The 26118-nt window shown below is 38.6% G+C and overlaps 2 protein-coding genes across 4 annotated transcripts in view; one reads left to right on the forward strand and one right to left on the reverse strand.

Annotated features, from left to right (window-relative positions):
* The first annotated feature begins 1227 nt into the window (after window positions 1-1227).
* On the forward strand, window positions 1228-10680 carry EFCAB9 (EF-hand calcium binding domain 9). The gene is given in 5 exon segments (XM_073232236.1): window positions 1228-1536; window positions 4002-4095; window positions 4097-4148; window positions 4873-5046; window positions 5753-10680. Coding segments are annotated over 5 exon segments (576 nt in total). The 5' UTR covers window positions 1228-1400; the 3' UTR covers window positions 5873-10680.
* A 1682-nt stretch (window positions 10681-12362) lies between these two features.
* UBTD2 (ubiquitin domain containing 2) overlaps window positions 12363-26118 on the reverse strand; it is a 57880-nt gene continuing 44124 nt past the window's right edge. For all 3 annotated transcript variants that reach the window (XM_036995106.2, XM_036995108.2, XM_036995107.2), the window contains one exon: window positions 12363-12953. In XM_036995106.2, the coding sequence (XP_036851001.1) occupies window positions 12556-12953 (398 nt within the window). In that variant the 3' untranslated portion in view covers window positions 12363-12555. The remainder of the gene's footprint in view (window positions 12954-26118) is intronic.

The following is a 26118-nucleotide window of genomic DNA, read 5'->3' on the forward strand; positions in this document are numbered from 1 at the left end:
GAGTTTTTATCATGAATGGATGTTGAATTTTGTCGAATGCTTTTTCAGCATCTATGGAGATGATCATGTGGATTTTGTCCTTCTTTTTGTTTATGTGGTGGATGATGTTGATGGATTTCGAATGTTGTACCATCCTTGCATCCCTGGGATGAATCCCACTTGGTCATGGTGTATGATCCTTTTGATGTATTTTTGAATTCAGTTTGCTAATATTTTGTTGAGTATTTTTGCATCTACATTCATCAGGGATATTGATCTGTAGTTTTCTTTTTTGGTGGGGTCTTTGCCTGGTTTTGGTATTGGGGTGATGTTGGCTTCATAGAATGAGTTTGGGAAGTATTCCCTCCTATTCTATTTTTTGGAAAACTTTAAGGAGAATGGGTATTATATCTTCTCTGTATGTCTGATAAAATTCCCTGGTAAATCCATCTGGCCTGGGGGTTTTGTTCTTGGGTAGTTTTTTGATTACCACTTCAATTTCTTTGCTGGTATTTGGTTTGTTTTGATTTTGTGTTTCTTCCTTGGTCCATCTTGGAAGGTTGTATTTTTCTGGGAAGTTGTCCATTTCTTCTAGGTTTTCCATGCTGAGTGGATATTTGACATTATAGAATGATTGCTTATTTTTAGGTCTGATAATGGTATGTACTTAGGTTAAAAAGAGTCACTCTTTTGAAACATTTGAGAAGCCAGGTCTGGAATTTGCTTCAAAAGGCATCCAGGGATGGTGGTGGTGGTGGGTGGGGGAATATAGCTGAAACTAGATTGATTCTGAGTTGATAATTGCTGATGTGATGATTACATAGAAGTTTAGTACACTAATCTCGCTTTTGGATGTATTTGAAATTTTCCATTATAAAGAACATAAAAGACAAAAAAGGTCCAAATTATAGAGCTCAAGTTTGCTGCTTTGTTTTTTGGGTCACTGATGTGCATTTTGTTCCTTAAAAAAATTCCTTCTCTCTTTAGTTTTATTTTTATTGTACTTGTTCTACATTATTTTAATACTTTCTCATGTATTTTTCAATTTTTCTTGTTTTCTAATACATGCACAGGTATAAATACTCCTGAGAACCATGTCAGCCACATAGCGTAAGTTTTCATGTGCAATGAAAGAGTGTTCCTTTGTTAATTTCTAAACAGTCTATGATTTCAGTTTAGAACTGGTCAGATTTTAATGACAGAGGGATAATCAAATTACCAAGAGATATGGGACAATAACTACCTATAGCAAGGCTGGACTAGTGTGAAGAAGCAATTTTAATTTTTTACTGTTTCCTCTGGTGTTTTTACCTTGGCGACCTTTATGACCGGAGTTTCTCTCTATACAACATTCTAGATCTGAGATAGAATTCTCTATTCTATTTCAGGTTGCCAGAGCCCTTGGCTTCAAGAGCACCATAATGAAACTGAAGGAAGGGTCGTTTCTGTGGTACCTCTGCCTGGACAAACTGTGCTGCTTACTATCCGTGAGAAATGTGAAGGCCTTAGTGGAGTACTTTCACCTTCTTGATGTGCATGGCCGGGACACCTTGAATGGTCAGTACTTTCAGAAAGGTTTCCTCTGGGTTGTTACTTGGTTCTTAACTAATGTGCAGGGCAACTTGCGGAACCAAAATCTGTTAACAAGTATGTATCTTTTAAGTGAAGCACAGTGAGAAATCTGTGCCGACTCAGGGAGCCGTTCAGTGAGAAGGATTAAATGGCAGGCTCTGGGGTTGAGTCCTGGCTCCCCCATTATTCCTTGGTGACTTGGAGAACATGTCATCAACCTCTTTAAGTGTTTCTCCTCAAGTGTAAATGAGACTTCCAGCAATGGAGTCCATCTCATAGTTGGAAAAATAGTTAAATGGGATAATGTATGGAAAATGCTTAGCACAGTGCCTAGCACATTATAAGGACTTAATAAGTGTTCATTCTTATAATTATTCCTGGGGGCTGAGCTCCATTCAGGATTTAAAACTTAAGACCCTCTCACCAAGACTTCTCATCTGTCAAAGGGGAGGTCTGAATCAATCATCTACACAATCCCTTCTAATACTTAGTACTTGAGAGTGACTGAAGTGTTGACGATCTCAACCTGCCTTTGAGGGCACAAGCTAACAGAAGACCAATGAAAATACTTCAGGTTTTTTTTAGGACTAGGTGAAACTAAGGTATCCTATTCTTTCATTGTGACTTGAGAGATAAATGTCATTTGTGAACACAGGGTTGCTTCCATCAAGATTTTTGAGAGTTCATTATTTAAAAAATAATAAAAGCTTCCATTTTTTCATAATTTCATGCCTTAATTTTACTTGTTACATATAGATTTGTACACAAAATGTCACCAAATCTTCTGGGTAATAATCCAATCCTAGATAAGGCAATTTCAGGGCACCTAGGTGTAAACAGAAAAGCTGGGACTGAAACCCAGCCCATATCCCTGGTGTCACTGGAATGTTTGCTGAGAACAGCCTGCTCTCCCTAGTAACTAACTGAACACTGCCTGATGATGTAATACCCTAGAAGTAAAGTCATGCTCATCTCTGGTTACCAGGGACTGAATAGTGGCCTGAAAGGGGGAAGGCACAGACTTAAGTTTGGCCCCCCCTCAAGGAGGTAATGACTTCAGGCCTTGGAGACTTGAGTGGGTGAGTCCCACACTAAACCATTTAAGGAGAAACTACACAAAATCACTATATTTAGTGTGTCCTTCCCACATGTTCTAGCTGGTGGGGTGTGGGGAAGGAACATCAAAAGACCATCAGAAGCTCCCAAATCATGACATTGTGAGGACTGGTTCACTGTGCTCTTAGCTAGCTTTAGCTGGGACTCCAAGCTACACAGATAGGTTTTATGTATTTAGTGGAGCCAGATCTTATGTAAGAAATAGTCTTTGTAATCAGTGGACAAGGGGAATAATCACATACAGACAGTTACACTTGAAAATCCTTAAGTTACCAAGGGCAGTTTGTGTATACAACGCGTACAGCCATATTCTATTACATAAGTGTAACACCATGTTTATTTCTTCCATTTTATATGCCTTGGGACAGGTGATTAATGAGTAGAATCTCAGGAGAAACCTTACCTCTTCCTTACAGTATTTTTCATAGTACAGCATCATATATAATTGAATCTACATTAATCAATATGTAGAAAATATGGCTTCACAGGGAAAAAGGCAAGTATATGGAGTTAGATGGACCACATTTGAATCCCAGTTCTGCCACTCAAAAAGTGTGATTCATAGACCAGCAGCAACCTCTTCAATTATGAGTGTGAGAAATGGGGACTCAGTCCCATGCCAGATTTCCTGAAACAGAATTTGTATTTTTACAAGATCTTCAAGTGATTATGTCGTTACAGTTCAAGAAGCACTGAAATACACTATCTGAGGTGTATTATAAAAGGGTGTGATACCACTTTTCCTGCACGATTTTCAGGGTTCAGTGAGATGTAGTATTTAAAGTGCCTAGGGACTAAGGTGTTCAGTAACAATTGTTCCTTTCCACGATTGCCAAATGCATCCACTTTATCTAAGCACGAGGAATATTGATGGTTTTACAGAAGAGGAATTATTTTTAAAATCTCTTCTTTTAATTATCTCCTCAAGTGAAAGGCCCAGGAGAAATGTCAGCGGCTCCAAGAAAGTGTCCTAGACTCCCGTGAGAATTAAGCTGTTTCCTCCATGTACAAGGAACACTTTGTGCCTTTCACTGGTTATGTATATACATCTGTCTGTTCTGCGGAACATGTGAGCTGGGGTCCAGGACCAAGACCTATCCATTATCTCATTCTCCACAACCTTCAGCACAGTGCTTTTCTGCACAGCTCAAGGAAAATTAAGGTTTGAGGAATCATGGATGGTACAGTAGCAAAGCAAGAGAGAAAATATTAACATCACCATTTCCAGGTCACCAGGCTTCCAACATTACTACCCCCCATTTATGTGGCCCTCAGGTGTTTAGCATTTTGGAATTGTTTCAAAATAATCCATCTCCTCATCTCCCACCATACAGATGTGCTGTTCTACCACTTCCTTCATCATGTGACTAACTTGAAACGGAGGCAGATCATGATTGTGTTTGACATGCTGGACTGGAAAGCTGTAGGAGATTGGTTTTGACCAGTTCTACACGTTGGTTTGCATACTGCTGGCATGACAGGTGAGTAACAAGTCAGGGTCTGGGGCAGAAGAAGCAGGGATTGGCTGCTGTCACCATCTTGCTTGAAGTAGCACTGAATCAGACTGCATCAGAATTTTTCTTCCTTCCACTCAAAACAGGAAGAAAACATTGGGGGAGAACTACTCTGGGTTCCTGAAGGGTCCATCTCTAACCTAGAAATTGCCAACAATTACCCAGCCTCTCTCCCCCTGCGGTCTCCACCCTTCCATATTGCTTCTTCCAAAAGAACAGCCTCACCTGTCATGTCCCTCTTTGAATCACCAGTCATCCCAATTGCCTCGCTCCCTCGCTAAATCTTTTTCTCTGGAGGGGGTGATGGAGATGAGGAATGCTCTTTGGGGTCCCACCTTACCTTGTACACACTTCTAGTGTGTATTTGTTTATTTCCCACTCCTTGAGGAAAGGGCCCTTGGTCTTCATCATTTCATCACTGCGATGTTTCACAAGTAGATTTTCACTGAATGTGAGGGATGTTCTAGTGACTAAAGTTATGATAGCCGCACTGGTCACTAAAGATGGCGGAACTTCCCCTTGAATGCAGATGTTGAAGCACGACTCGATACATTGACCATAGAACCCTGTCATCCTTGAGCTTCTGTAATTTTGCCTTTTGCTTTTAGCTCTCTAGGGAATGGGCTAGTGAATATGAGACTTGAAGTAGCAACAACACTGTTCCTTGTCTTAAGTGTTTCTCTCAAAACAGAACCACTTGGAAGAGCAATTTATCTTCCGCCACTCCCGGCCTGTTTTTGAGCTGCTTGACCTGGATGGGGAGCTCAGAATTGGTGCAGCCAACTTCCACTTGTGTAACTTTCTCTTCAATATTAAAAAACAGCAATTCAAAGAGCTCTACTGCTTTGACATCACAGGTGACTGTGTAAGTGGTGATCCCTGAGGTATGGCCTGGCAACCTCTCTGTCCAAAGGCAGAGGACGATGTCCTACTACTTAGAAACAGGTGCAGAAGGGTGGGAAAACCAGCTGGAGCATGTCATGCAGTGGAATCAGAAAAAAATGGAGAATTATAGGCCTGTGGAAGAGAGAGGATTGAATAAGTGCTACATCATATAATACAGATATAAAATTATAAAAGCTTAGGGAAAGAAATTTTGTTTATAAGTTTTGTTTAGAGAAATACATTGATACGGCAGGAGTTAGTGTTGGAGAAGGGTTTATAGATTTGAATAAACAGAAAGGAAGAAATTCTATAATGGAAACACATAAGCAAAATCCTGAGATAAAACAACTATGGTGAAGACAGTACATTCTGCCTGTTTAAAAAGGAAGTCCATGTTGGGGAAACAGGTGGGAGCTGAGGTTGAAAAAGATGGATCACACTGTGAGGAACCTCAGCTGCCAGCCTGAAGCATCTGGACTTGACATAGAAGATAGTGACCCTTGCTTCCTTTAGTCTCCAATAGTCTCTGCTCCTGGCTCCTAGACTACACTCAGACTATAATTATATCCTAATTACTGAGCCTCTTTAAGTTTCCTAGTTTTTAAGTGAGAAATTATGACAATCTTTCATCTGAAACAAGTATCAAACCCTCTCTGAAATAATTTTTCTTTCTCCCTCTCCAAAAGCGTCTTAGTTACAAGGAATTCAAGCTGTTTACTATCTTCTCCATGGACAAATACCAGGAGAGGCAGAAAGCTGAGAAAGAAAGTTTTGCTCCAAAAGAAGATGTCACATCAAGAGAATAAGACGAGAATATTCTTGGAATAACTAGATCTAAAAGTAGAAGTAATTACAAGTGTTAACAGGTCTAAAAATAAATTTAGATCATTAAAGTGAGTTATCTTTATAGTGACCTTTACATATAAGGGCCTTAAGTGAGTAATCCTCCATCAGGTTAACTTTGACACTTTCCCGACCTCACAGAAGATTCACAATATTGTAACGTAGTGAAGTAGCCACTTCTGTCAACATGTCCCACCTCTATGCTGCTTTTCTATCAACCCTGTTCTTTAAGGTGCCTGTGTATGTAACTACCAACACTTACTGGAGCTAAGTAGCTGAAAGGTGATCTTTCCCAACATTTGTCATGTGGTCCAATACTTTCAGAATCCTTTCTATTCTCCCAGTCCTTGCTAAAGCCACCTGGATGCAAACCACTTCAAATTGGCAAATGGTTAAGTGCCTCCACCCATGAGGGACACTAACTTTTAAGTAGGTAAGAGCTGTGTTCATCCTAGGAGGTGAATTACTCTCTGATGACTTAGGTGCTTAAGCAACTATACCAAATCTACTAGGGTGAAATAATTACTGTATGCCCTCATATAATTTTAATTTTTTTCTGTAATTAATGCCTTGAGTAATTAAAAAATGTTTTTAGCATGGGACTTGTGAATCCTCCCTGACTGTATTGTGATTTTAATGATAACTACCCTTTAGCAATAAGCACTTGCCATGGGTTAGGCAGGTGCTTTAGATGCATGACCTTATTTATCCTCACATTAGGTATGTTATCCTCAATTTACAGATGAGGAAATTGAGGCCCAGCCAGATTAAGAATCTTACCCAAGAGACCAGGATTCAAATTCAAGGTCTATTAGATGCCTGTGCTTTGAGTAAGTGATTTGAGTAACTCAGATCAATTTTAGCAGAATACACTTAAGTTTTCAGCTAGCATTTTGGTGGCTCAGAAACCCCTTCTGAATAATGCTGATGTCCTCTGACCATATGTTTCTGAAGAACACGTTTGGCAATTAAAGAAACACAGCTCATTTACTAAAAAACAAGGTTTTCTTAAGGACACACTAGGTAATATAACTGACCCTGAGGCATTCAGTAAGTTCCACAGTACTTAATCATCATTAAAAATCACTTGTCAATGTGTGACAGACAAGAATACTGCTTATCAAAGATTGTCATTCATAAGTCAAAGTTGTAAGAATAGAAATCATGTCAATATGAACACTCTATATTTCTGCTAATAGACAAGAGATTTTGCTAACACACTTATGAGCATGAGTAATGTTTAGCAGCCAAAACTCCTCTATTCCCAGTGGAATTACAAAAACTAAATGGAAAAAAAAAAGAACCCAAGTCACTTTAACTTCTCATTTCTGGTTTAAACATGGGGGCAATGTTATTTGTCTTAAGGAATTGTTGTGAAGACCAAAAAGATGCAAAGCATGTCACTTATAACAGTCTCTCCCCGATTCTTCCCCAGTGCCCTCTGGCAAACAAGTTTGGACAAGACTACACCTATACAGAGTGCGGTACTGACAGTGCTCTCTGGCTGGAGAATGACACCCAGAGATCAGACATCATTACAAAAGGTCTCCCGACTTATCTTGGGAGAGGTTTCTGCCTCTTTTCTGGCAGCCTAGATGGCTTTTGCCACCACACAGCCTTTGGACGTCTATCTAGGCATAGTTCTGGTTGGAGAAACTACAATGAGGTCTTAGGAAGGCTTCCCTTGCCCATTTTCCAAGGGGGAATACTCTCAAATATGTGAAGGGTAACTATGACATGTTTTTTGCAGACACAGTCTCTAAAGCAAATGAAGATACTATGCCTTTTATTATTTCAGAATGTGGGCAGAGAGGGAAGAAGGATAGCCAAAGACAATTAGTAAAGTAGGTTTTAATTTTGCTAACTAAAATTTAGATTAGTTTAAATTATTCTAGTCCATTCAATTTAATTATTTCAAATTAACTTAAAATAAATTATCAAACTTAATGACCAAAGTTTCAGGAATGAGCAGGTAGTAGTTCCCCCCTCCTCTCTGGAAATCATCAGGGTAACCTGAAAGGTATCATGATCTAACTATTAGACTAAAAAAATCCTTTTAAGATCATTAGCTCTGATGGGACCAAACTAAAAACTCAGTGTAAAATCTAAAATTCAATTGTACCAGTAAAGTGACACTCCTTTGGGACTAGGAAAGTACTACAGAGAAAATGATCTGTCCCTGTCCACTTCAGGACTTTCTCCCTCCAGTACATTCTTAAATTTTTAAGAAATGTGTTATTTGTAGGTATACATATAGATGTTTCAATTAAGCTTATTTCCACAGTGAATTAACCCACTGTGCTTTTAAGGGTAGAGCTTAAAGACAAGTACATTTAGGCATGTTTTTGGAGGAATGTGTAACACTGTATTATTACTATGTCATAGTTACAGAGAAGTCCTTGGTCAACAAAGCATGTTTGTTCGGTGGCTTAAGCAAAGAACAGGGCAGCAGTACTTCGGAGCAGGTGAACGGCAGGCTTGACTGAAGAGATGACTTCAGTTTCAGCCCACGGCCACAGGACTGGTTCCTCCACAATCTTTATCAGCTACAAAAAGGAAGGTATTTTAGAGGAAGCTAACTAAGCCAAATAAAATCATTCCTCTTCCACTAGTCCCCAGCTCTCAGATGTAATCATCACATGCCCCAAGCCAACAACAAAGACTAGAAAAAGCCAAATCAACTTTGCTGACCCCGGGTGAAGTGGGCAGTTATTCACGTGAGCAGCCCCTACAGGGCCAAAGAATAGAAATAATAGGAGACTGGCCCCAGCAAGGGAGGTTATCAGCCACACACACATTTTGTCTCTTCCATAAGTAAACATACTAAATCATAGCATTTGAGAGTTGGCAGTGAATACAGGCAGATTTGCTAAATTGACCAATTAACAAGGACCATTAAAAAAGCATAGTCTAAAAAACTGTCATAAAGTAAAAGTGGTTTTTTTTTCTCATCAATGGGAAAAAGATAAAAATTATTCAGTAAGAAGTACCAGGAAAAGTGGGATACCTATTTGTTAAAAAAAAAAAAAAATTAGTGCTGCTACTCTATTCCTTGAACTAGAATAAACTCCAGATAATGAAACCATAAAGGAAATACTAAAAATATGAGCAAAAATTTTTTGTAATCTCATAATGGAGACCTTTCGAAGGTAGGAAAACCCAGAAGCTATAAAGTACAAGGACTGATAGATTTGCACATGGCAAACTACACAAAAACAAAAACAAGCGGTAACACATAATAGAAAACACTAATTTCCTTAATACAGAAAGGGATTTACAAATCAAGAGGATAAATACCAAAATGCACTAGGCATATGGGCAAACATAAATTGACAATGCACAGGGAAGAAAAACAAATGGCCTTAAAATATATAGTTAAATGTTAACCTTCAAAGAAAAAACTACAGGATACAGATTTTCACTTAAGATGTGAAAGATTAAAAAGTTTCTCAGGGCATAGGGAAATAAGAGCAGTCATACACTCTCTTAACAAAAGGATTAAATTGGAAAAATCTATTTGGAGGGCCATCTATTTGGACATATACCATCTAAATGTATATACTCTTTGATCTAGCAATTCTCCCTCTTCAAGAGTACATTCTACACAAAGATGTAGGTATAGAAAAGGACACTTCATAGCAGCATGGTTTACAGTAGCAAAGAACTAGAAACAGGCAAACTGACCACAGTAAGAGGCTGAAATAACAGCGGTATTCCTGCCAGTGGAATGCCACTGTAGCTATGAGAGGAATGCAGCAGTGTGTAAAATCTCTGAATTCATCATTTTAAAGAAAAATCAAAGGTGCAGAATAGTATATGTAACTATGGAAAAAACAAGGGTGGGTGAATGTACACACATATGTACTGGAACAGTGGCTCTCATGGTGCGACCCTTAGACCAGAAGCAGCATTACCTGAGTATGTTTAGAAATGTACATTATGGGGCCCACTCAGGCCTACTAATTTGGAACCTCTGGGGGAAGAGTCCAATGATCTGTGTTTTAATAAGCCTTCCAAGTAATTCTGATGCATCTCAAGTTTGAGAACCACTATGCTAGAGTTAAAGGCACCCAGAAAATGGGTGACAGCTATTACCTCTGGGTAGAAGAAACAAAGAGATGAGGAACAGGTATGGAAAAGAGGCTTCACTTTGGTATGTTTGGATTTCTTTCCCCATGGTGTGTATCACCTATTTTAAATAAAAAATTAACAATAAAAAACTTGCCACTTTGATCCAAAATGGATGAGAAATGAACTCAGTGCTTCTGAAAAGCTGAATTACAAGTTTTGGGTTATGGCATCATTCTTAAAAAGAAAAAAAACCACCACCTATTTTAGACCAAGATTTCAATGTAGTAAATAAAGCATCTCTGTAAATGACCATGTAGGGTTTGGCATAGCAGAGCCTAAGTTTGGTAATAATGAAGTTATTGATTCAGCTGGGGTTTTAAAAAGGAGGAAAACCTTTTTAGAGGTTTTATTAGAATGAGGCAGGTTATCCTTACGTAGAAAGCAACAATTAAAAACCCAGAATAAAGGCAAAGACAAAGAGAAAAATTGAACTTTTTTTTTTTTTAAAAAAGCACAAAAACCCTACATACTAAAATTGTACACATCAAGTATTGGTCCAATCTTACATCAATCTATTTACAATTAAACAGCACCATGGTTTTCTCACCTAGGTTAGTTAAACATGCCCAGAAAACTATTATAAAGTATATGTTCCTTTAAAATTAAAAAAAAACAAAAACAAAAAACTCTTAGGAGAGCTCAAATCCTCAAAAAAGGACTTTTTACCAACCACAGATTACTAATATCACCCAATTTACTTAAGAAAAATAGGTTTGAATGCTTTCTTTTTCCTGGTTGACAAAATTTGAGATGTTGCTATTCAATGTGGCACACAACTTAACAAAGAAACTCTTTGATGGTAGTGGTGTTATACTGAAACACCCTCATACCTTTGCATCCAAATATAAAAATACTCCTTTCGAATTAATGTTATTTTATCTTGAATTTAGATTCAATTATCAGCAAACCTAAATGAGAGTAGCCACAATCTTTAAAATAATTGCAGAGAAAAGGGAAGTGGGTAAAGCTCTCATAAACATGGTAAGTTACAATCATAGATAATATATCTAAGCAGGCTACAGAATTTCAAATGTTACATTTAAACTAATTAGCAATTTCGTTTTGCCACTAAAATTAATAATGGTGCTTCACATCCAAACAGGTGTGAAGGCTTGATTATTTCCCAACTGAGAACAGCCTTAAGTGCCTTCTTGCCTCTCTTTTTCCATCTCATGGATTCTCAGGGGTACAGTGATTATGTGGTAACCCCCTACTCACTTAAGGAACCAACTTTTAAAAGGCTCAAAATTAAATATAATCCTTGCCAGCTTTATTCCAGTCATAGTACAAAATAATCGGGTTTTCTCACCACATTTTTCAGTCTTCTAATTTTCAGATGGTTCTTAATTTGCCTCTTTGCTAGGAAAGATGAGAGAGTTAAACTGTCATCCACCGCGACTAGTGAATAGTGAACTGGAAAGCAGGAAAGTATAAAGCAGTGTTTCATCATTTGGTCTCACTGCTGAAGTTCAAATAATAGTAAACCTTTCACACTAGTAAATTATGCGTTGAAATTTTTTCTACAAGATTGAAAATAGGCACAATTCTCCCAGGTACAGATAGAATGGGTTTTCCTTACAGCCTTCCTGCACACTATGGGCTAAAAGATAATTATTATCCTATAGTGGGAACAGCTGTACTTGATTCCTTACATTTCCTGGGTACCAGTATCCATGCATGTGGGGGCACACTTAGCTCTGGGAAGTTCCAAGCAGCGTGGGTAGATCAATGAAGGTATTATACAGTAGTGACCATCTAAGCCTGGATATGAAAACAGTTTCATTTTACAGACATTTCAAAGTACTATGCAGCAAGACACCTTACAACTGACTATCAGTTGAAAATCAGGGATCTGACTGCAGTGACTCTATTATTGCCTAGTGTTCCAGAAGGGTACCTGCCACCAAAGTGCTTGAAGGCACCAAAATTTAGTGTGATTGTAAATAAGGGAACCTCAACATATGGGGATGGGGAAAGCAACACTGAAACACAATTTGCCAGTCTGTGCTCCTTTACGGCTAAATATTAACTGAGCAAATTAAGATCAGAATAGAAGCATACTTCAAATACTGCTTTTTTCACGTTCCATTTTAAAAAACTCAAGTTTTTATAACTATTAGTGACGATTTCCAGAATTTATATTGATTTTTTAAAATTCTATATTCACAAGGTGCTTGGTGCTGTTCTTTGTGGACACAACGTTCTATTTACAGTCCAAAGCATTTAAATGCAGCCATTACATTGTTGTTGGGTGTTTTAAAATAAATCGTTATCTATTTTTTTAACTGCCTTTCAAACGAGAAATTGTAATTAACATGAGTCTCCAAGGGTGGCTCTTTGTTTTATTGTTTTTGTTGGTCTCCATCACAGATGGAATTTTTCACTGGTAATTCCTCGGAACTAAATCCATTCATACGGAATTCAGAGCAGTGAAAATAGATTTCACACCATAGAGTAGGAAATGACAACAATAAAAAGGAGCAGGAGGGTTCGGGGAAGAGCTAATAGGTCCAGTTCAGTTCTCTACCGGCGTTGGGTTTTGCAACGGCTGGCTTATTATAACCTGTACGACATAGTCCTTTGGGATCTTCAGCTCTTCCAACTTCATTTTGTCGGTGAGAGGTCTGCCAGAAAAGAACCATCGCTGACTACTTGGTTCCACTCCTTCTGCTGCATGTAGCCGCCTCTTCATGTGGTATACTGTGTCTGTGCTGCGGACCACAAGTTTGAGGTCTTTGCCTGTGGAAAGGCGCAAACGGAGTTGACATTCATATCCAGAATTAGGTGGCGGCTCAGGAATATCCAGAGTCTCTATGTCACTCTTTTCCTCGATCATGTTGATCGGCGGTGCCAAGCAATAGACTGGAAGCTGGTATCTGTTTCCCAGTTCATCATAGCACTCTGTAAGTGCACCTTCAGAAAGAGAAGATTTAAGAGCTTAATCTAAATGAATGCATTTTTGTTTATACTTGCAAGATGCTTACTCAAGCCTCTTTTGCTAGCTTGCCACTGTAGAGAAAAAATATATAAAATAAAGCCAAACACTGTCAGCTGATATCAATGATGATTACCAAGGCTCATGAATAATTATTTGTGTATTCACCTAATTTTACATTAACCAAGACCCTATCTCCTTACCCTCACCTTCAAAGTGATTTCATAACTAATTCACCCTTACATTAAAAGGTAAAGGAAAAGAAAGCATAAAAATTCAAATTTGATTAATGCTTAGACAGAATTAAAGGGAGGTTCAAATTACATTTGGGATGTCTTTTAAATAAATAAACAGATTCCTAAACCCAACCACCACAACAGTGTTTCAGAGCTGTTTTTGTAGTGCCTAGACTTCTTGAATTGAAGTACTTGGCCAGAAGTCCTTAGTCCAAAGAGACTGTGAACTAGAGATGGCAAGCCTACCAGCTGCTGCCGACTCCTGGCTCATGTATGCATTTCATTAGTGCAGCTATCATAGAAATGACTGAGGTGTTCTCAACACCCAAAAAACAAAAAACCCGATTAACAAATGGGCAGAGGATATGAAGAGACAGTTCTCCAAAGAAGAAATTCAGATGGCTAACAAGCACATGAAAAGATGCTCCACATCGCTAATCATCAGGGAAATGCAAATTAAAACCACAATGAGATGTCACCTCACACCAGTAAGGATGGCCAGCATTGAAAAGACTAAGAACAACAAATGTTGGCAAGGATGCAGAGAAAGGGGAGCCCTCCTACACAGATGGTGGGAATGTAAGCTAGTTCAACCATTGCGGAAAGCAATATGGACGTTCCTCAAAAAACTAAAAATAGAAATACCATTTGATCCCAGAATCCCACTTCTTGGATTATACCCAAATAATACAACTTCTAAGATTCAAAAAGACATATGCACCCCTATGTTCATCACAGAACTTTTTACAATAGCCAAGATATGGAAGCAACCTAAGTGTCCATCTGTAGATGAATGGATAAAGAAGATGTGGTACATATATACAATGGAATACTATTCGGCCATAAGAAAGAAACAAATCCTACCATTTGCAACAACATGGATGGAGCTGGAGGACATTATGCTCAGTGAAATAAGCCAGGCAGAGAAAGACTAACACCAAATGATTTCCCTCATTTGTGGAGTATAACAATGAAGCAAAACTGAAGGAACAAAATAGCAGAAGACTCAGAGACTCCAAGAATGAACTAGTGGTTACCAAAGGGGAGGGGTGGGGGAGGGCGGGTGGGGAGGGAGGGAGAAGGGGACTGAGGGGTATTATGTTTAGTACACATGGTGTGTGGGACCACGGGGAGAACAGTGTATCACAGAGAAGGGACATAGTGGATCTCTGGCAACTTGCTGCACTGATGGACAGTGACTGCATTGGGGTCTGGGTGGGGACTTGATAATATGTGTAAATGTAGTAACCACATTGTTTTTTCATGTGAAACCTTCATAAGAGTGTATATCAATCATACCTTAATAAAAAATTTTAGGAAAAAAAAAGAAGAAAAAAAGAAAAGGAAATGACTGAGGTGTTTTATTTAACCTCTATTAGTCTATCTGTACAGAGAAGCTATGGATTAAACAGAAAGAATGAAAAGGCTACGAAGTTTATAACCAGATAACTCTGAGGATAGAAAAAAGCATTTATGGTCTAAAAGGAGGTATTAATGGCTAATTTCTTTATAAAGCTTTTAATTACCAAGACTTCCCTTGGGGAGCTTGAAAGCATACTTAATGAATGTTTTATCGCAAGGCTATTCATAACGTGTCCTTTGCTCAGACTGGAATATTAATGTCAGCTGATTATCATCAATTCAGGTAAAAAACAAAAGCATCTATCATATTCAAAACACCCATACATAGGCTAATGAATATGGGGAGTGGGACACTGAGAAATAGTTATCAATGAACAAATGAGTTCATGAATGTAGCTCTGTAGTCCATTATCAATGGACTGAAAATACAAAGCATTCAAAATGAAACTGGAGCCGTCACCATCCCCACCATGGGTTGGACTGGATCTACCTTAAGATGGGCTGGGGTGAAAATTCAGTCACCAGGCATAACACAGATGAATATCCCCTTTCCTCTGTGTTTAAAGATATTGTTCAGCCTCTGTTGTTTACCAATTAATGTATACACTACTATGACACTGTAGAAATGGACATACTTCAAGCACAGTTTAGTGATCACAAGCAGCTCCCTAACCTAGTAACCACCTCACTGCAGTACCAGTATAAATAGGGGTATAGTTGTGCAAACCTCACTTTTATGTACCATATACAGCCTAGTCCTGAGGCAAAGAAGTCTACTGGTGTCTTTCAGATGGGCCGGCCATCAGGAGAAATAGGAAAGAGAAAGTGGAGAGTTCACCACAGACCCATCACCTCTATTAGGAAAACACTTTCAGAGACATAGCCCTGATACTGTGGGGTTAGTACTATCATTCTGGTAAGCACAAGAGCATATATATGTGATTGTTCTGCTAGAAAAACATTCCCTCAGCAAGGCACCATTCCCAATCACTACCTTTGGAATCAGGAGACCAAGATGAAATTCCCAGTCTTGTACAAACTAGAGCAATATTCTTTAACATGAAATACCTTTCTCAATCAGCAAAATGAGACAGGATAAAACCTCTAAAGTGGTTTCCAGCTTTGCACATGTTTCTTCACCTATGTGCACAATAGATTTAAAACAGGTGTGCAAACCAATGCAGCCCAACTACAGGGAGAACGATGTTTTGACAGAAAAGCAGCCTACATTCTTAGTCTCTCTGGAAGCTAGGCCTCAAGATGACACAGCAGCCTGTCTACAGTGCTAAAACAGTAGCGCATGCCAACCTCAAAACCAAACATATAACAAGCACTTTAGCTCTTTCTAATGGGAAGCAGAGTATGGGAAGCAGAGTCTTCACCCTCCTGCCCTTCAGCCTAGCAAGTCAGGGGTTCAGTTTTCAGATCTCAAGTGGGTGAGAACAGAAACTCCATGGAAGAGGTACAGCTGGATGGCATACCCTCTTATTCCAGCTCAGGCAGTGCTCATATCTTTGATGCTAGAAATAAGCTATCCAGATTCTATATTGCTTAGAATCTTCCCTAGTTAAATATTCTTGATAAAGGAAACTTGCATTTTACTTAAAACAAAGTTTTCTGATTTATCTGCTCTTTTTCTTACTTTTGCCTGTTGAATTATAATGAGTTATAAATATTCTCCAGTTTTAGATTAAACTAAAAACTAAATAGTAGAAAAATCCAGACCATGATCTAAGTACATTTAGGCTCCGGTTTTATGGGTTACCCTCTCCTTAAATTAAATATCTTGGATCATAATATACCAACAAACATAATCTTTGTTTATAATATAGCCCACATCTGAAAATTACCCCCATAATTACCAATTCAGAGCAGAATGACTTCTCTGTAGGCCCAGACTCTTTTGAATAATATACTCCCAATCCTCCACCATTTAATAGCACCATATCTCTTTACTAAAGACAACACTGCTCTGCTAATAGTGATCTGTATCATACAACCTCTTTCGGACTTCATAAAGATACTAGAAAACAATTCTCACATTCTACAAAGTCACCATATGAACACTTAATAAACACTTGGGAGTGTGTAGGCCACTGGAGAAAGGTTACAAGAGAGCCAAGATTGTTCTTGGCCCCCAGAAACTTATAATGAAGGTAAGCAGATACAACATACTCACCAAAGATTTAAGTACAAATTGATACACTAAAAATAGGAGCTGAGATAGCACACAACAGAAAAGTAGACTACAGTTGGTAGAGCCAAGGAGGAGAAATTCTATACAAATAGTGTGTTCTAGGCATCACATAGAACAGAAATTAAAGGTATTCCAAGAAATAGGAATGATAAGGAAACAAGACTTAGTAGAGAAATAGCAAGTGGTTTTATTGAAATGGAATATAGAAACAGTGATATGAAATTACTAAATAGATGGCAATAGTGAAAACCTGATAGAAGGGTTTGGAAGTTTAGACTTAATACTGTAGGATATTGCTAGAGGTTGCTAATATAGATATATGAGTCTTTCGTCCAACAAATATTGAGTGCCTATTATATGCCAAATAATGTTCCAGATGCTAGGATTATGCTAGTGAACAAAAGTATGTCGGAAGATTATTTTATCATTTGGCTGAAGGGAGAATGGCTGCCTGGAATCAGGGGGACCCACTAAAATTACTATCTGACTATAGCAACAGAAAGAAATGGATCTGAGACAATAAATGGTAACTGGCAGCACCTGATGATGTATGATGGAAAACAAGAAAGAAAAAGAATCACCGAGAAATGAGAGTGACAGAGAACTCAGGGTTACGAGATTCTTTGCTTAGTTTTTTAACTACTTCAGTTTTGGTGAGATACTTAATTGAATTATCTGCAGGTCCCTGAAGAAACATATTGGGAAAAGGTAAAAGCAGTTTGTAGAGTACTAATCTCAAATGTATAAGTTTAAACATAAAAGCAAACATGTAGGAGTACTTACCAGTTTTAGCTCGAAGCACTCTGAATACATTAATAATCTCCACAATAGTCCTCTAAGGAACCTATTACACTCATTTTACAAGTGGGAAAATTGAAGCAGAGAGAAGTAACATTTCCAGTGTCAGGGACAATAAGTGACAGAGTGAAATAATCTAATTCCTGAAGAAGTAAATGTGTAACACAAGGATAAAACTATAAGGCTTGGCCCCCAGATTGGTGATATAGCTAATGGGAAGGAGGAAATGTGCAGAGGGTTAAAAAAAAAAACAACAACGAGGACTAATATAAGAGGGATGAAAAACCAAATATGAATCACAAGGAGCAAGAAACCAACAGTCCAAAGGATTAAAGATGGTGGTGTGAGAGGTGAGACAGAGGCTTCCTCCTAAAACTGCATATAATATGAAAATATAATTAATACAACTAATCCTAAAAGAGCAACAGGAAAGAGGACTGCGCCAGACTGCATACACCTGGAGAAAAGAGCAGACCTCATAGAACAGGGTAACGTACCAAAGCTGTGGCCCAGCGGGAACCAAGCCCTTCCCTGACCTCAGCTCACCTGGCAGGAGGAAGAGAAACAGAACGGGGAGGGAGTGGAGGCCTGGAACTGCTGAATATCTAACTCCGGAGATTTACTCTGGGAGCACAAACTTACATTTATTTCATGGTGCTTTCATGATACTCTCGTCATTAGGGGATTGGAAAGCTAAGACAGGCAGAATTCCTGGAGAGACTGAGCTTCCAGCTGCTTGTGGAAAGCAGGGATCCATATCTGGCTGCTCTGGGACAAAGAAAGGCAGGCAGTCTGAGAGACTTCCTAACAAGGGAGCCCTTAGCAAGACGGCTGCTAAAGGGGCAAGGACTGCACAGAGCTTACAGCTCAGGAGAAAGGACAGGTAAACAAAATTGTCCAGGTGCACTCTCCCCAGGAGGTTGGGAGCTTTCACGATCTTCAGGTGCTCCAGCTACCTGGCTGACTATACAGCTCCAAGGAACTCCTATGTGATATGCAGCCTACTGAACCTTTCTCCTGGCCAGCCCCATCTGGCTTGCAAACCAGCAAACCCTACCCTCGTGTTAGGCCAGCCAGAGGTTAGATCTGTCTACAGCAACTACAAATGCAAAGCACAGAGGCTTATACCTGTCTGCTTGGCCTACTGGTTCAGGCAGTGGAGATAGGCAAAGAAGCCAGGAAGCAGGAAACAGCTCCTTCCTCCCCCCAGGCACCAATACTACACTACACTCCTGCGACCCCTGACATTGCTCCAGGGGAAGAGCAGCTTCAGAAAGTAGAGCTTCTGGGCACTAGAGGGCACCATATACAAATATGAAACACCAAAGGAACTTGGTTCAGAGTAAAATTATTAATACAACTCCTGAGAAAGATTACATCGACCTCATGAATCTTCCTGAAAGGGAGTTCAAAATAAAAATCATTAACATGCTCATGGAGGTATGGAAATAAATTGAAGAACTCAGGAATGAATTCTGGTCAGAGATCCAATTGTTGAAGAGCACAATGGAGGGTATTAAAAGCAGATTAGATATGGTGGAGGAGACAATAAATGAAATAGAAACTAGAGAAGAGGAACACAAAGAAGCTGAGGCACAAGAGGGAAAAAAGGATCTCTAAGAATGAAAGAATGTTGAGAGAACTGTGTGACTAATCCAAATGCAACAATATTCACATTATAGGGGTACCAGAAGAAGAATAAGAGAGAGAGAACGGGATAGAAAGTGTTTTGAGGAGGTAATTGCTGAAAACGCCCCCAGTCTGGGGAAAGAGATAGTCTCTCAGGCCATGGAGATCCAGAGATCTCCCAACACATGGGACCCAAGGAAGATAACACCAAGACATATAGTAATTAAAATGGCAAAGTTCAAGGATAAGGACAGACTACTAAAAGCAGCCAGAGAGAGAAATAAGATCACATAACAAAGAAAAGCCCATCAGGCAATTATCACACTTCTCAGCAGAAACCTTACAGGCCAGAAGGGAGTGGCATGATGTATTTAATGCAATGAAACACAAGGGTCTGGAACCAAGATTACTTTATCCAGCAAGATTATCATTTAAATTTGAAGGAGGGATTAAACAATTTCCAGAAAAGCAAAAGCTGAGAGAATTTACCTCCCACAAACCGTCTCTACAGTGTATTTTGGAGGGACTGCTATAGATGGAAGTATTCCTAAGGTTTAACAGCTATCACCAGAGGCAATAAAACTACAGTAAAGAAAGTAGAACAGCTAATTACTAAGCAAATGCAAAATTAAATTAACTATCCCCAAAGTCAATCAAGGGAGAGACAAAGAGTACAGAATATGATACCTAATATATAAAAAACGGAGGAGGCCACTCCAAAACTACTAGAACAAATATCTGAATTCAGGAAAGTTACAGGATACAAAATTAACACACAGAAATCTGTTGCTTTCCTATACACTAATGATGAACTAGCAGAAAGAGAAATCAGAAAACAATTCTATTCACAATTCCATTCACAGCATCAAAAAGAATAAAATACCTAGGAATAAACCTAACCAAGTTAGTGAAAGACCTATACCCGAAAAACTACAAGACACTCCTAAGAGAAATTAAAGAGGACACTAACAAATGGAAACTCATCCCATACTCTTGGCTAGGAAGAATTAATATTGTCAAAATGGCAATCCTGCCTAAAGCAATCTACAGATTCAATGTAATCCCTATCAAAATGCCAACAGCATTCTTCAGTGAACTGGAACAAATAGTTTAAAAATTCATATGGAACGACAAAAGACCCAGAATAGCCAAAGCAATCCTGAGAAGGAAGAATAAAGCAGGGGGTATCTCGCTTCCCGACTTCAAGCTCTACTACAAAGCCACAGTCATTAAGACAATTTGGTACTGGGACAAGAACAGACCCACAGACCAGTGGAACAGAGAGTCCAGATATGAACCCAAACATATATGGTCAGTTAATATACAATAAAGGAGCCATGGATATACAATGGGGAAATGACAGCCTCTTCAACAGCTGGTGTTGGCAAAACTGGACAGCGACATGTAAGAGAATGAAACTGGATCACTGTCTAACCCCATACACAAAAGTAAATTCGAAATGGATTAAAGACCTGAATGTAAGTCATGAAATCATAAAACTCTTGGAAAAAAACATATGCAAAAATCCCTTGGACATAAACATGAGCAACTTCTTCATGAAAATATCTCCCCAGGCAAGGAAAACAAAAGCAAAAATGAACTAGTTGGGACTATATCAAGCTGAAAAGCTTCTGTACAGCAAAGAGACCACCAATAGAACAAAAAGGCATCCTACAGTATGGGAGAATATATTAATAAATGACAGATCTGATAAAGGGTAGACACCCAAAATATATAAAGAGTTCACGCACCTCAACAAACAAAAAGCAAATAATCCAATTAAAAAATGGGCAGAGGAGCTAAACAGACACTTCTCCAAAGAAGAAGGCCAACAGACACATGAAAAGATGCTCGACATCACTAATTAGAGAAATGCAAATTAAAACCACAATGAGATATCACCTCACACCAGTAAGGATCGCCACCATCGAAAAGACAAACAACAAAAAATGTTGGCGAGGTTGTGGAGAAAGGGGAACCCTCCTACACTGCTGGTGGGAATGTAAATGAGCTCAACCATTGTGAAAAGCAGTATGGAGGTTCCTCAAAAAATTCAAAATAGAAATACCATTTGACTGACTGAGGAATACCACTCTTAGGAATTTACCCTAAGAATGCAGCAGCCCAGTCTGCAAAAGACATATATACCCCTATGTTTATCGCAGCACTATTTACAATAGCCAAGAAATGGAAGCAACCTAAGTGTCCATTAGGAGATGAATGGATAAAGAAGATGTGGTACATATACACAGTGGAATATTATTCAGCCATAAGAAAACAAATCCTACCATTTGCAACAACATGGATGGAGCTAGAGGGTATTACGCTCAGTGAAATAAGCCAGGCAGAGAAAGACAAGTATCAAATGATTTCACTCATCTGTGGAGTATAAGAACAAAGAAAAAAACTGAAGGAGCAAAACAGCAGCAGACTCACAGGACCCAAGAACAGACTAACAGTTACCAAAGGGAAAGGGACGGGGAGGATGGGTGGGAAGGGAGGGATTAGCAGGGATAATGTGGGGGGGAGCACGGGGAGGGCTGTACAACACAGAGAAGACAAGTAGTGATTCTACAGCATCTTACTATGCTGATGCTGTATTGGGGTATGTGTGGGGGACTTAGTGATGGGGGAGTCTAGTAAACATAATGTTCCTGATGTAACTGTAGATTAATGATAAGAAAAAAAAAGAATGAAGGAGGAAGAAAAAGGAGGAGAAAAAGAAAAGAACCTTTAGATTGTGTTTGTAATAGCATATTACAAGAGCTAAGTTAGACTCCTAGAGAGTAAGGAAGTTAACCTTGGACCTTTGGTAACTACGAATCTAAAGCCTGCAATGGCAATAAGTACATACCTATTGATTATCACCCTAAATGTAAATGGACTGAATGCACCTATCAAAAGACATGGAGTCAATGAATGGATAAAAAAACAAGACCCATCTATACACTGATGCAGCCTACAAGAGACTCACTTTAAACCTAGAGACATACACAGACTAAAAGTGAAGGGATGGAGAAAGATATTTAATGCAATAGGGAGAAAAAAGCAGGAGTTACAGTATCTGTATCACACAAAACAGACTTCAAAACAAAGAAAGTCACAAGAGACAAAGAAGGACATTACATAATGATAAAGGGGTCAATCCAACAAGAAGATATAACCATTATAAATATCAATGCACCCAACACAGAAGCACCTACATATGTGAAACAAACACTAACAGAATTAAAAGGGGAAATAGAATACAATGCATTCATTTTAGGAGACTTCAAGACTCCACTCACTCCAAAGAACAGATCAACCAGAGAGAAAATAAGTAAGGAGACAGAGACATGGAACAACACATTAGAACAGATAGACTTACAGACATCTACAGAACTCTACATCCAAAAGCAGCAGAATACATTCTTCTCAAGTGCACATGGAACACTTTCAAGAATAGGTCATATTCTATGCCACAAAAAGAGCCTCAGTAAATTCAAAAACATTGAAATTGTACCAACCAGTTTCTCAGATGACAAAGGTATGAAACTAGAAATAAATTATGCAAAGAAAATGAAAAATCCCACAAACACATGGAGGTTTCACAACATACTCTGAAATAACCAATGGATCAATGACCAAATAAAAACAGAGATCAAGCAATGTATGGAGACAAATGGCAACAATAATTCAACACCACAAAATTTGTGGGACGCAATGAAGGCCATGCTGAGAGCAAAGTATATTGCAATACAGGCCTACCTTAGGACAGAAGAACAATCCCATATAAGCAGTCTAAACTCACAATTAATGAAACTAGAAAAAGAAGAACACATTAGGCCAAAAGTTAGTAGAAGGAGGGACATAATAAAGACTAGAGCAGAAATAAATAGAATCAAGAACAAAACAATAGAAAGAATCAATGAAAGCAATAGCTGGTTCTTCAAGACAATAAACAAAATAGATAAACCCTTAGCCAGACTTATCAAGGAAAAAAAGAGTCTATTCCCATAAACAGAATCAGAAATGAGAAAGGAAAAATCACTACAGATACCCCAGAAATACAAAGAATTATTAGAGAATACTATGAAAATCTATATGCTAACAAACTGGATAACCTAGAAGGAAGGGACAACTTTCTAGAAAAATACAACCATCCAAGGCTAATCCAGAAAGAAACAGAAAATCTGAACAGACCAATTACCAGCAACAAAATTGAACTGGTAATCAAATACCTACCTAAGAACAAAACTCCTGGACCAGATGGCTTCACCACTAAATTTTATGAAATATTTAGTGAAGACCTAATACCCATTCTCCTTAAAGTTTTCCAAAGAGTAGAAGAAGGAATATTTTCAAACTCATTCTATGAGGCTAGCATCACTCTAATACCAGAACAAGGCAAAGACACCACAAAAAAAGAAAATTACAGATCAATATCCCTGATGAACATAGATGCAAAAATAGTCAACAAAATATTAGCAAACCAAATTCAAAAATACATCAAAAAGATCACCCATTATGATCAAGTAGAATTTATTCCAGGGATGCAAGGATGGTACAATATTCGAAAAGCCATCAACATCATCCACCACATCAACAAAAAGGACAAAAAACACATGATCAACTCCACAGATGCTGAAAAAGCATTCTATAAAATTCAACATCCATTCATGATAAAAACTCTCAACAAAATGGGGATAGAGGGCAAGTACCTCAACATAATAAAGGCCATATATGACAAACCCACAGCCAACATTATACTTGACAGCAAGAAGCTGAAAGCTTTTCCTTTAAGATTGGGAACAAGACAAGGATGCCCACTCTCCCCACTTCTATTCAACATAGTACTGGAGGTCCTAGCCATGGCAATCAGACAACACAAAGAAATAAAAGGCATCCAGACTGGCAAGGAAGAAGTCAAACTGTCCCTGTTTGCAGATGACATGATATTGAACATAAAAAACCCTAAAGAATCCAATCCAAAACTACTAGATCTAATACCTGAATTCAGCAAAGTTGCAGGATACAAAATTAATATACAGAAATCTGTTGCTTTCCTGTACACTAACAAAGAACTAGCAGAGAGAGAAATCAGGAAAACAACTCCATTCACAGTTGCATCAAAAATAATAAAATACCTAGGAATAAACCTAACCAAGGAAGTGAAAGACCTATACCCTGAAAACTACAAGACACTCATGAGAGAAATTAAAGACACCAATAAATGGAAATACATCCCATGCTCATGGATAGGAAGAATTAATATTGTCAAAATGGCCATCCTGCCTAAAGCAATCTATAGATTCAATGCAATTCCTATCAAAATACCAACAGCATTCTTCAATGAACTAGAGAAAATCGTTCTAAAATTCATATAGGACCACAAAAGACCCCGAATAGCCAAAGCAATCCTGAGAAGGAAGAATAAAGCTGGGGGGATTATGCTCCCCAGCTTCAAGCTCTATTACAAAGCTACAGTAATCAAGACAATTTGGTACTGGCACAAGAACAGACCCATAGACCAATGGAAGAAACTAGAGAGTCCTGATATAAACCCACCCAAATATGGTCAATTAATATATAATAAAGGAGCCATGGACATACAATGGGGAAATGATAGCCTCTTCAACAACTGGTGTTGGCAAAACTGGACAGCTACATGCAGGAGAAAGAAACTGGATTATTGTTTAACCCCAAACACAAAAGTAAACTCAAAATGGATCAAAGACCTGAATGTAAGTCATGAAACCATAAACCTCTTAGAAGGCAACATAGGCAAAAATCCCCTGAATATAAGCATGAGTAACTTCTTCATGAACATATCTCTTCAAGCACGGGAAACAAAAACAAAAATGAAGTCATGGGACTACATCAAACTAAAAAGTTTCTGTATGGCAAAGGACACCATCAACAGAACAAAAAGGCATCCTACAGTATGGGAGAATATATTTGTAAATGACATATCCAACAGGGGTTAACATGCAAAATATATAAAGAACTTACACGCCTCAACACCCAAAAAGCAAATAACCGGATTAAAAAAATGGGCAAAGGATCTGAATAGACAGTTCTCCAAAGAAATTCAGATGGCCAACAGACACATGAAAAGATGCTCCACATCATGGAAATGCAAATTAAACCACAATGACATATCACCCACCTCACACCAGTTAGGATGGCCAGCATCAGAAAGACTAAGAACAAATGCTGGTGAGGATGCAGAGAAAGGCGAACCCTCCTACAGTGTTGGTGGGAATGTAAGCTAGTTCAGTCATTGTGGAAAGCAATATGGAGGTTCCTGGAAAAACTAAAAATAGAAATAGCATTTGACCCAGGAATCCCACTCCTGGGAATTTACCCAAAGAATACAACTTCTGAGAGTCAAAAAGACATATGCACCCCTATGTTTATCACAGCACTTTTTACAATTAGCCAAGAAGATATGGAAGCAACCTAAGTGTCCATCAGTAGATGAATGGATAAAGATGTGATACATATACACAATGGAATACTATTCAGCCATAAGAAAGAAACAAATCCTACCCTTTCCAACAATATGAATGGAGCTGGAGGATATTATGCTCAGTGAAACAAGCCAGGTGGAGAAAGACAAGTGCCAAATGATTTCCCTCATTTGTGGAGTATAACAACAAAGCAAAACTGAAGGAACAAAATAGCAGCAGACTTAGAGACTCCAAGGAACTAGTGGTTACCAAAGGGGAGGGGTGGGGAAGGGGACTGAGGTATACTATGTTTAGTACACATGGTGTGGGGGAACATGGGGAAAACAGTGTAGCACAGAGAAGGCACATATTGCATCTGTAGCATCTTGCTGCACTGATGGACAGTGACTGCATTGAGGTATGGGTGTGGACTTGATAATATGGGTAAATGTAGTAATCACATTGTCTTTTCATATGAAACCTTCACAAG

This window comes from Manis javanica, chromosome 1 (assembly GCF_040802235.1).
Source record: "Manis javanica isolate MJ-LG chromosome 1, MJ_LKY, whole genome shotgun sequence".
Taxonomy (NCBI): Eukaryota; Metazoa; Chordata; class Mammalia; order Pholidota; family Manidae; genus Manis; species Manis javanica.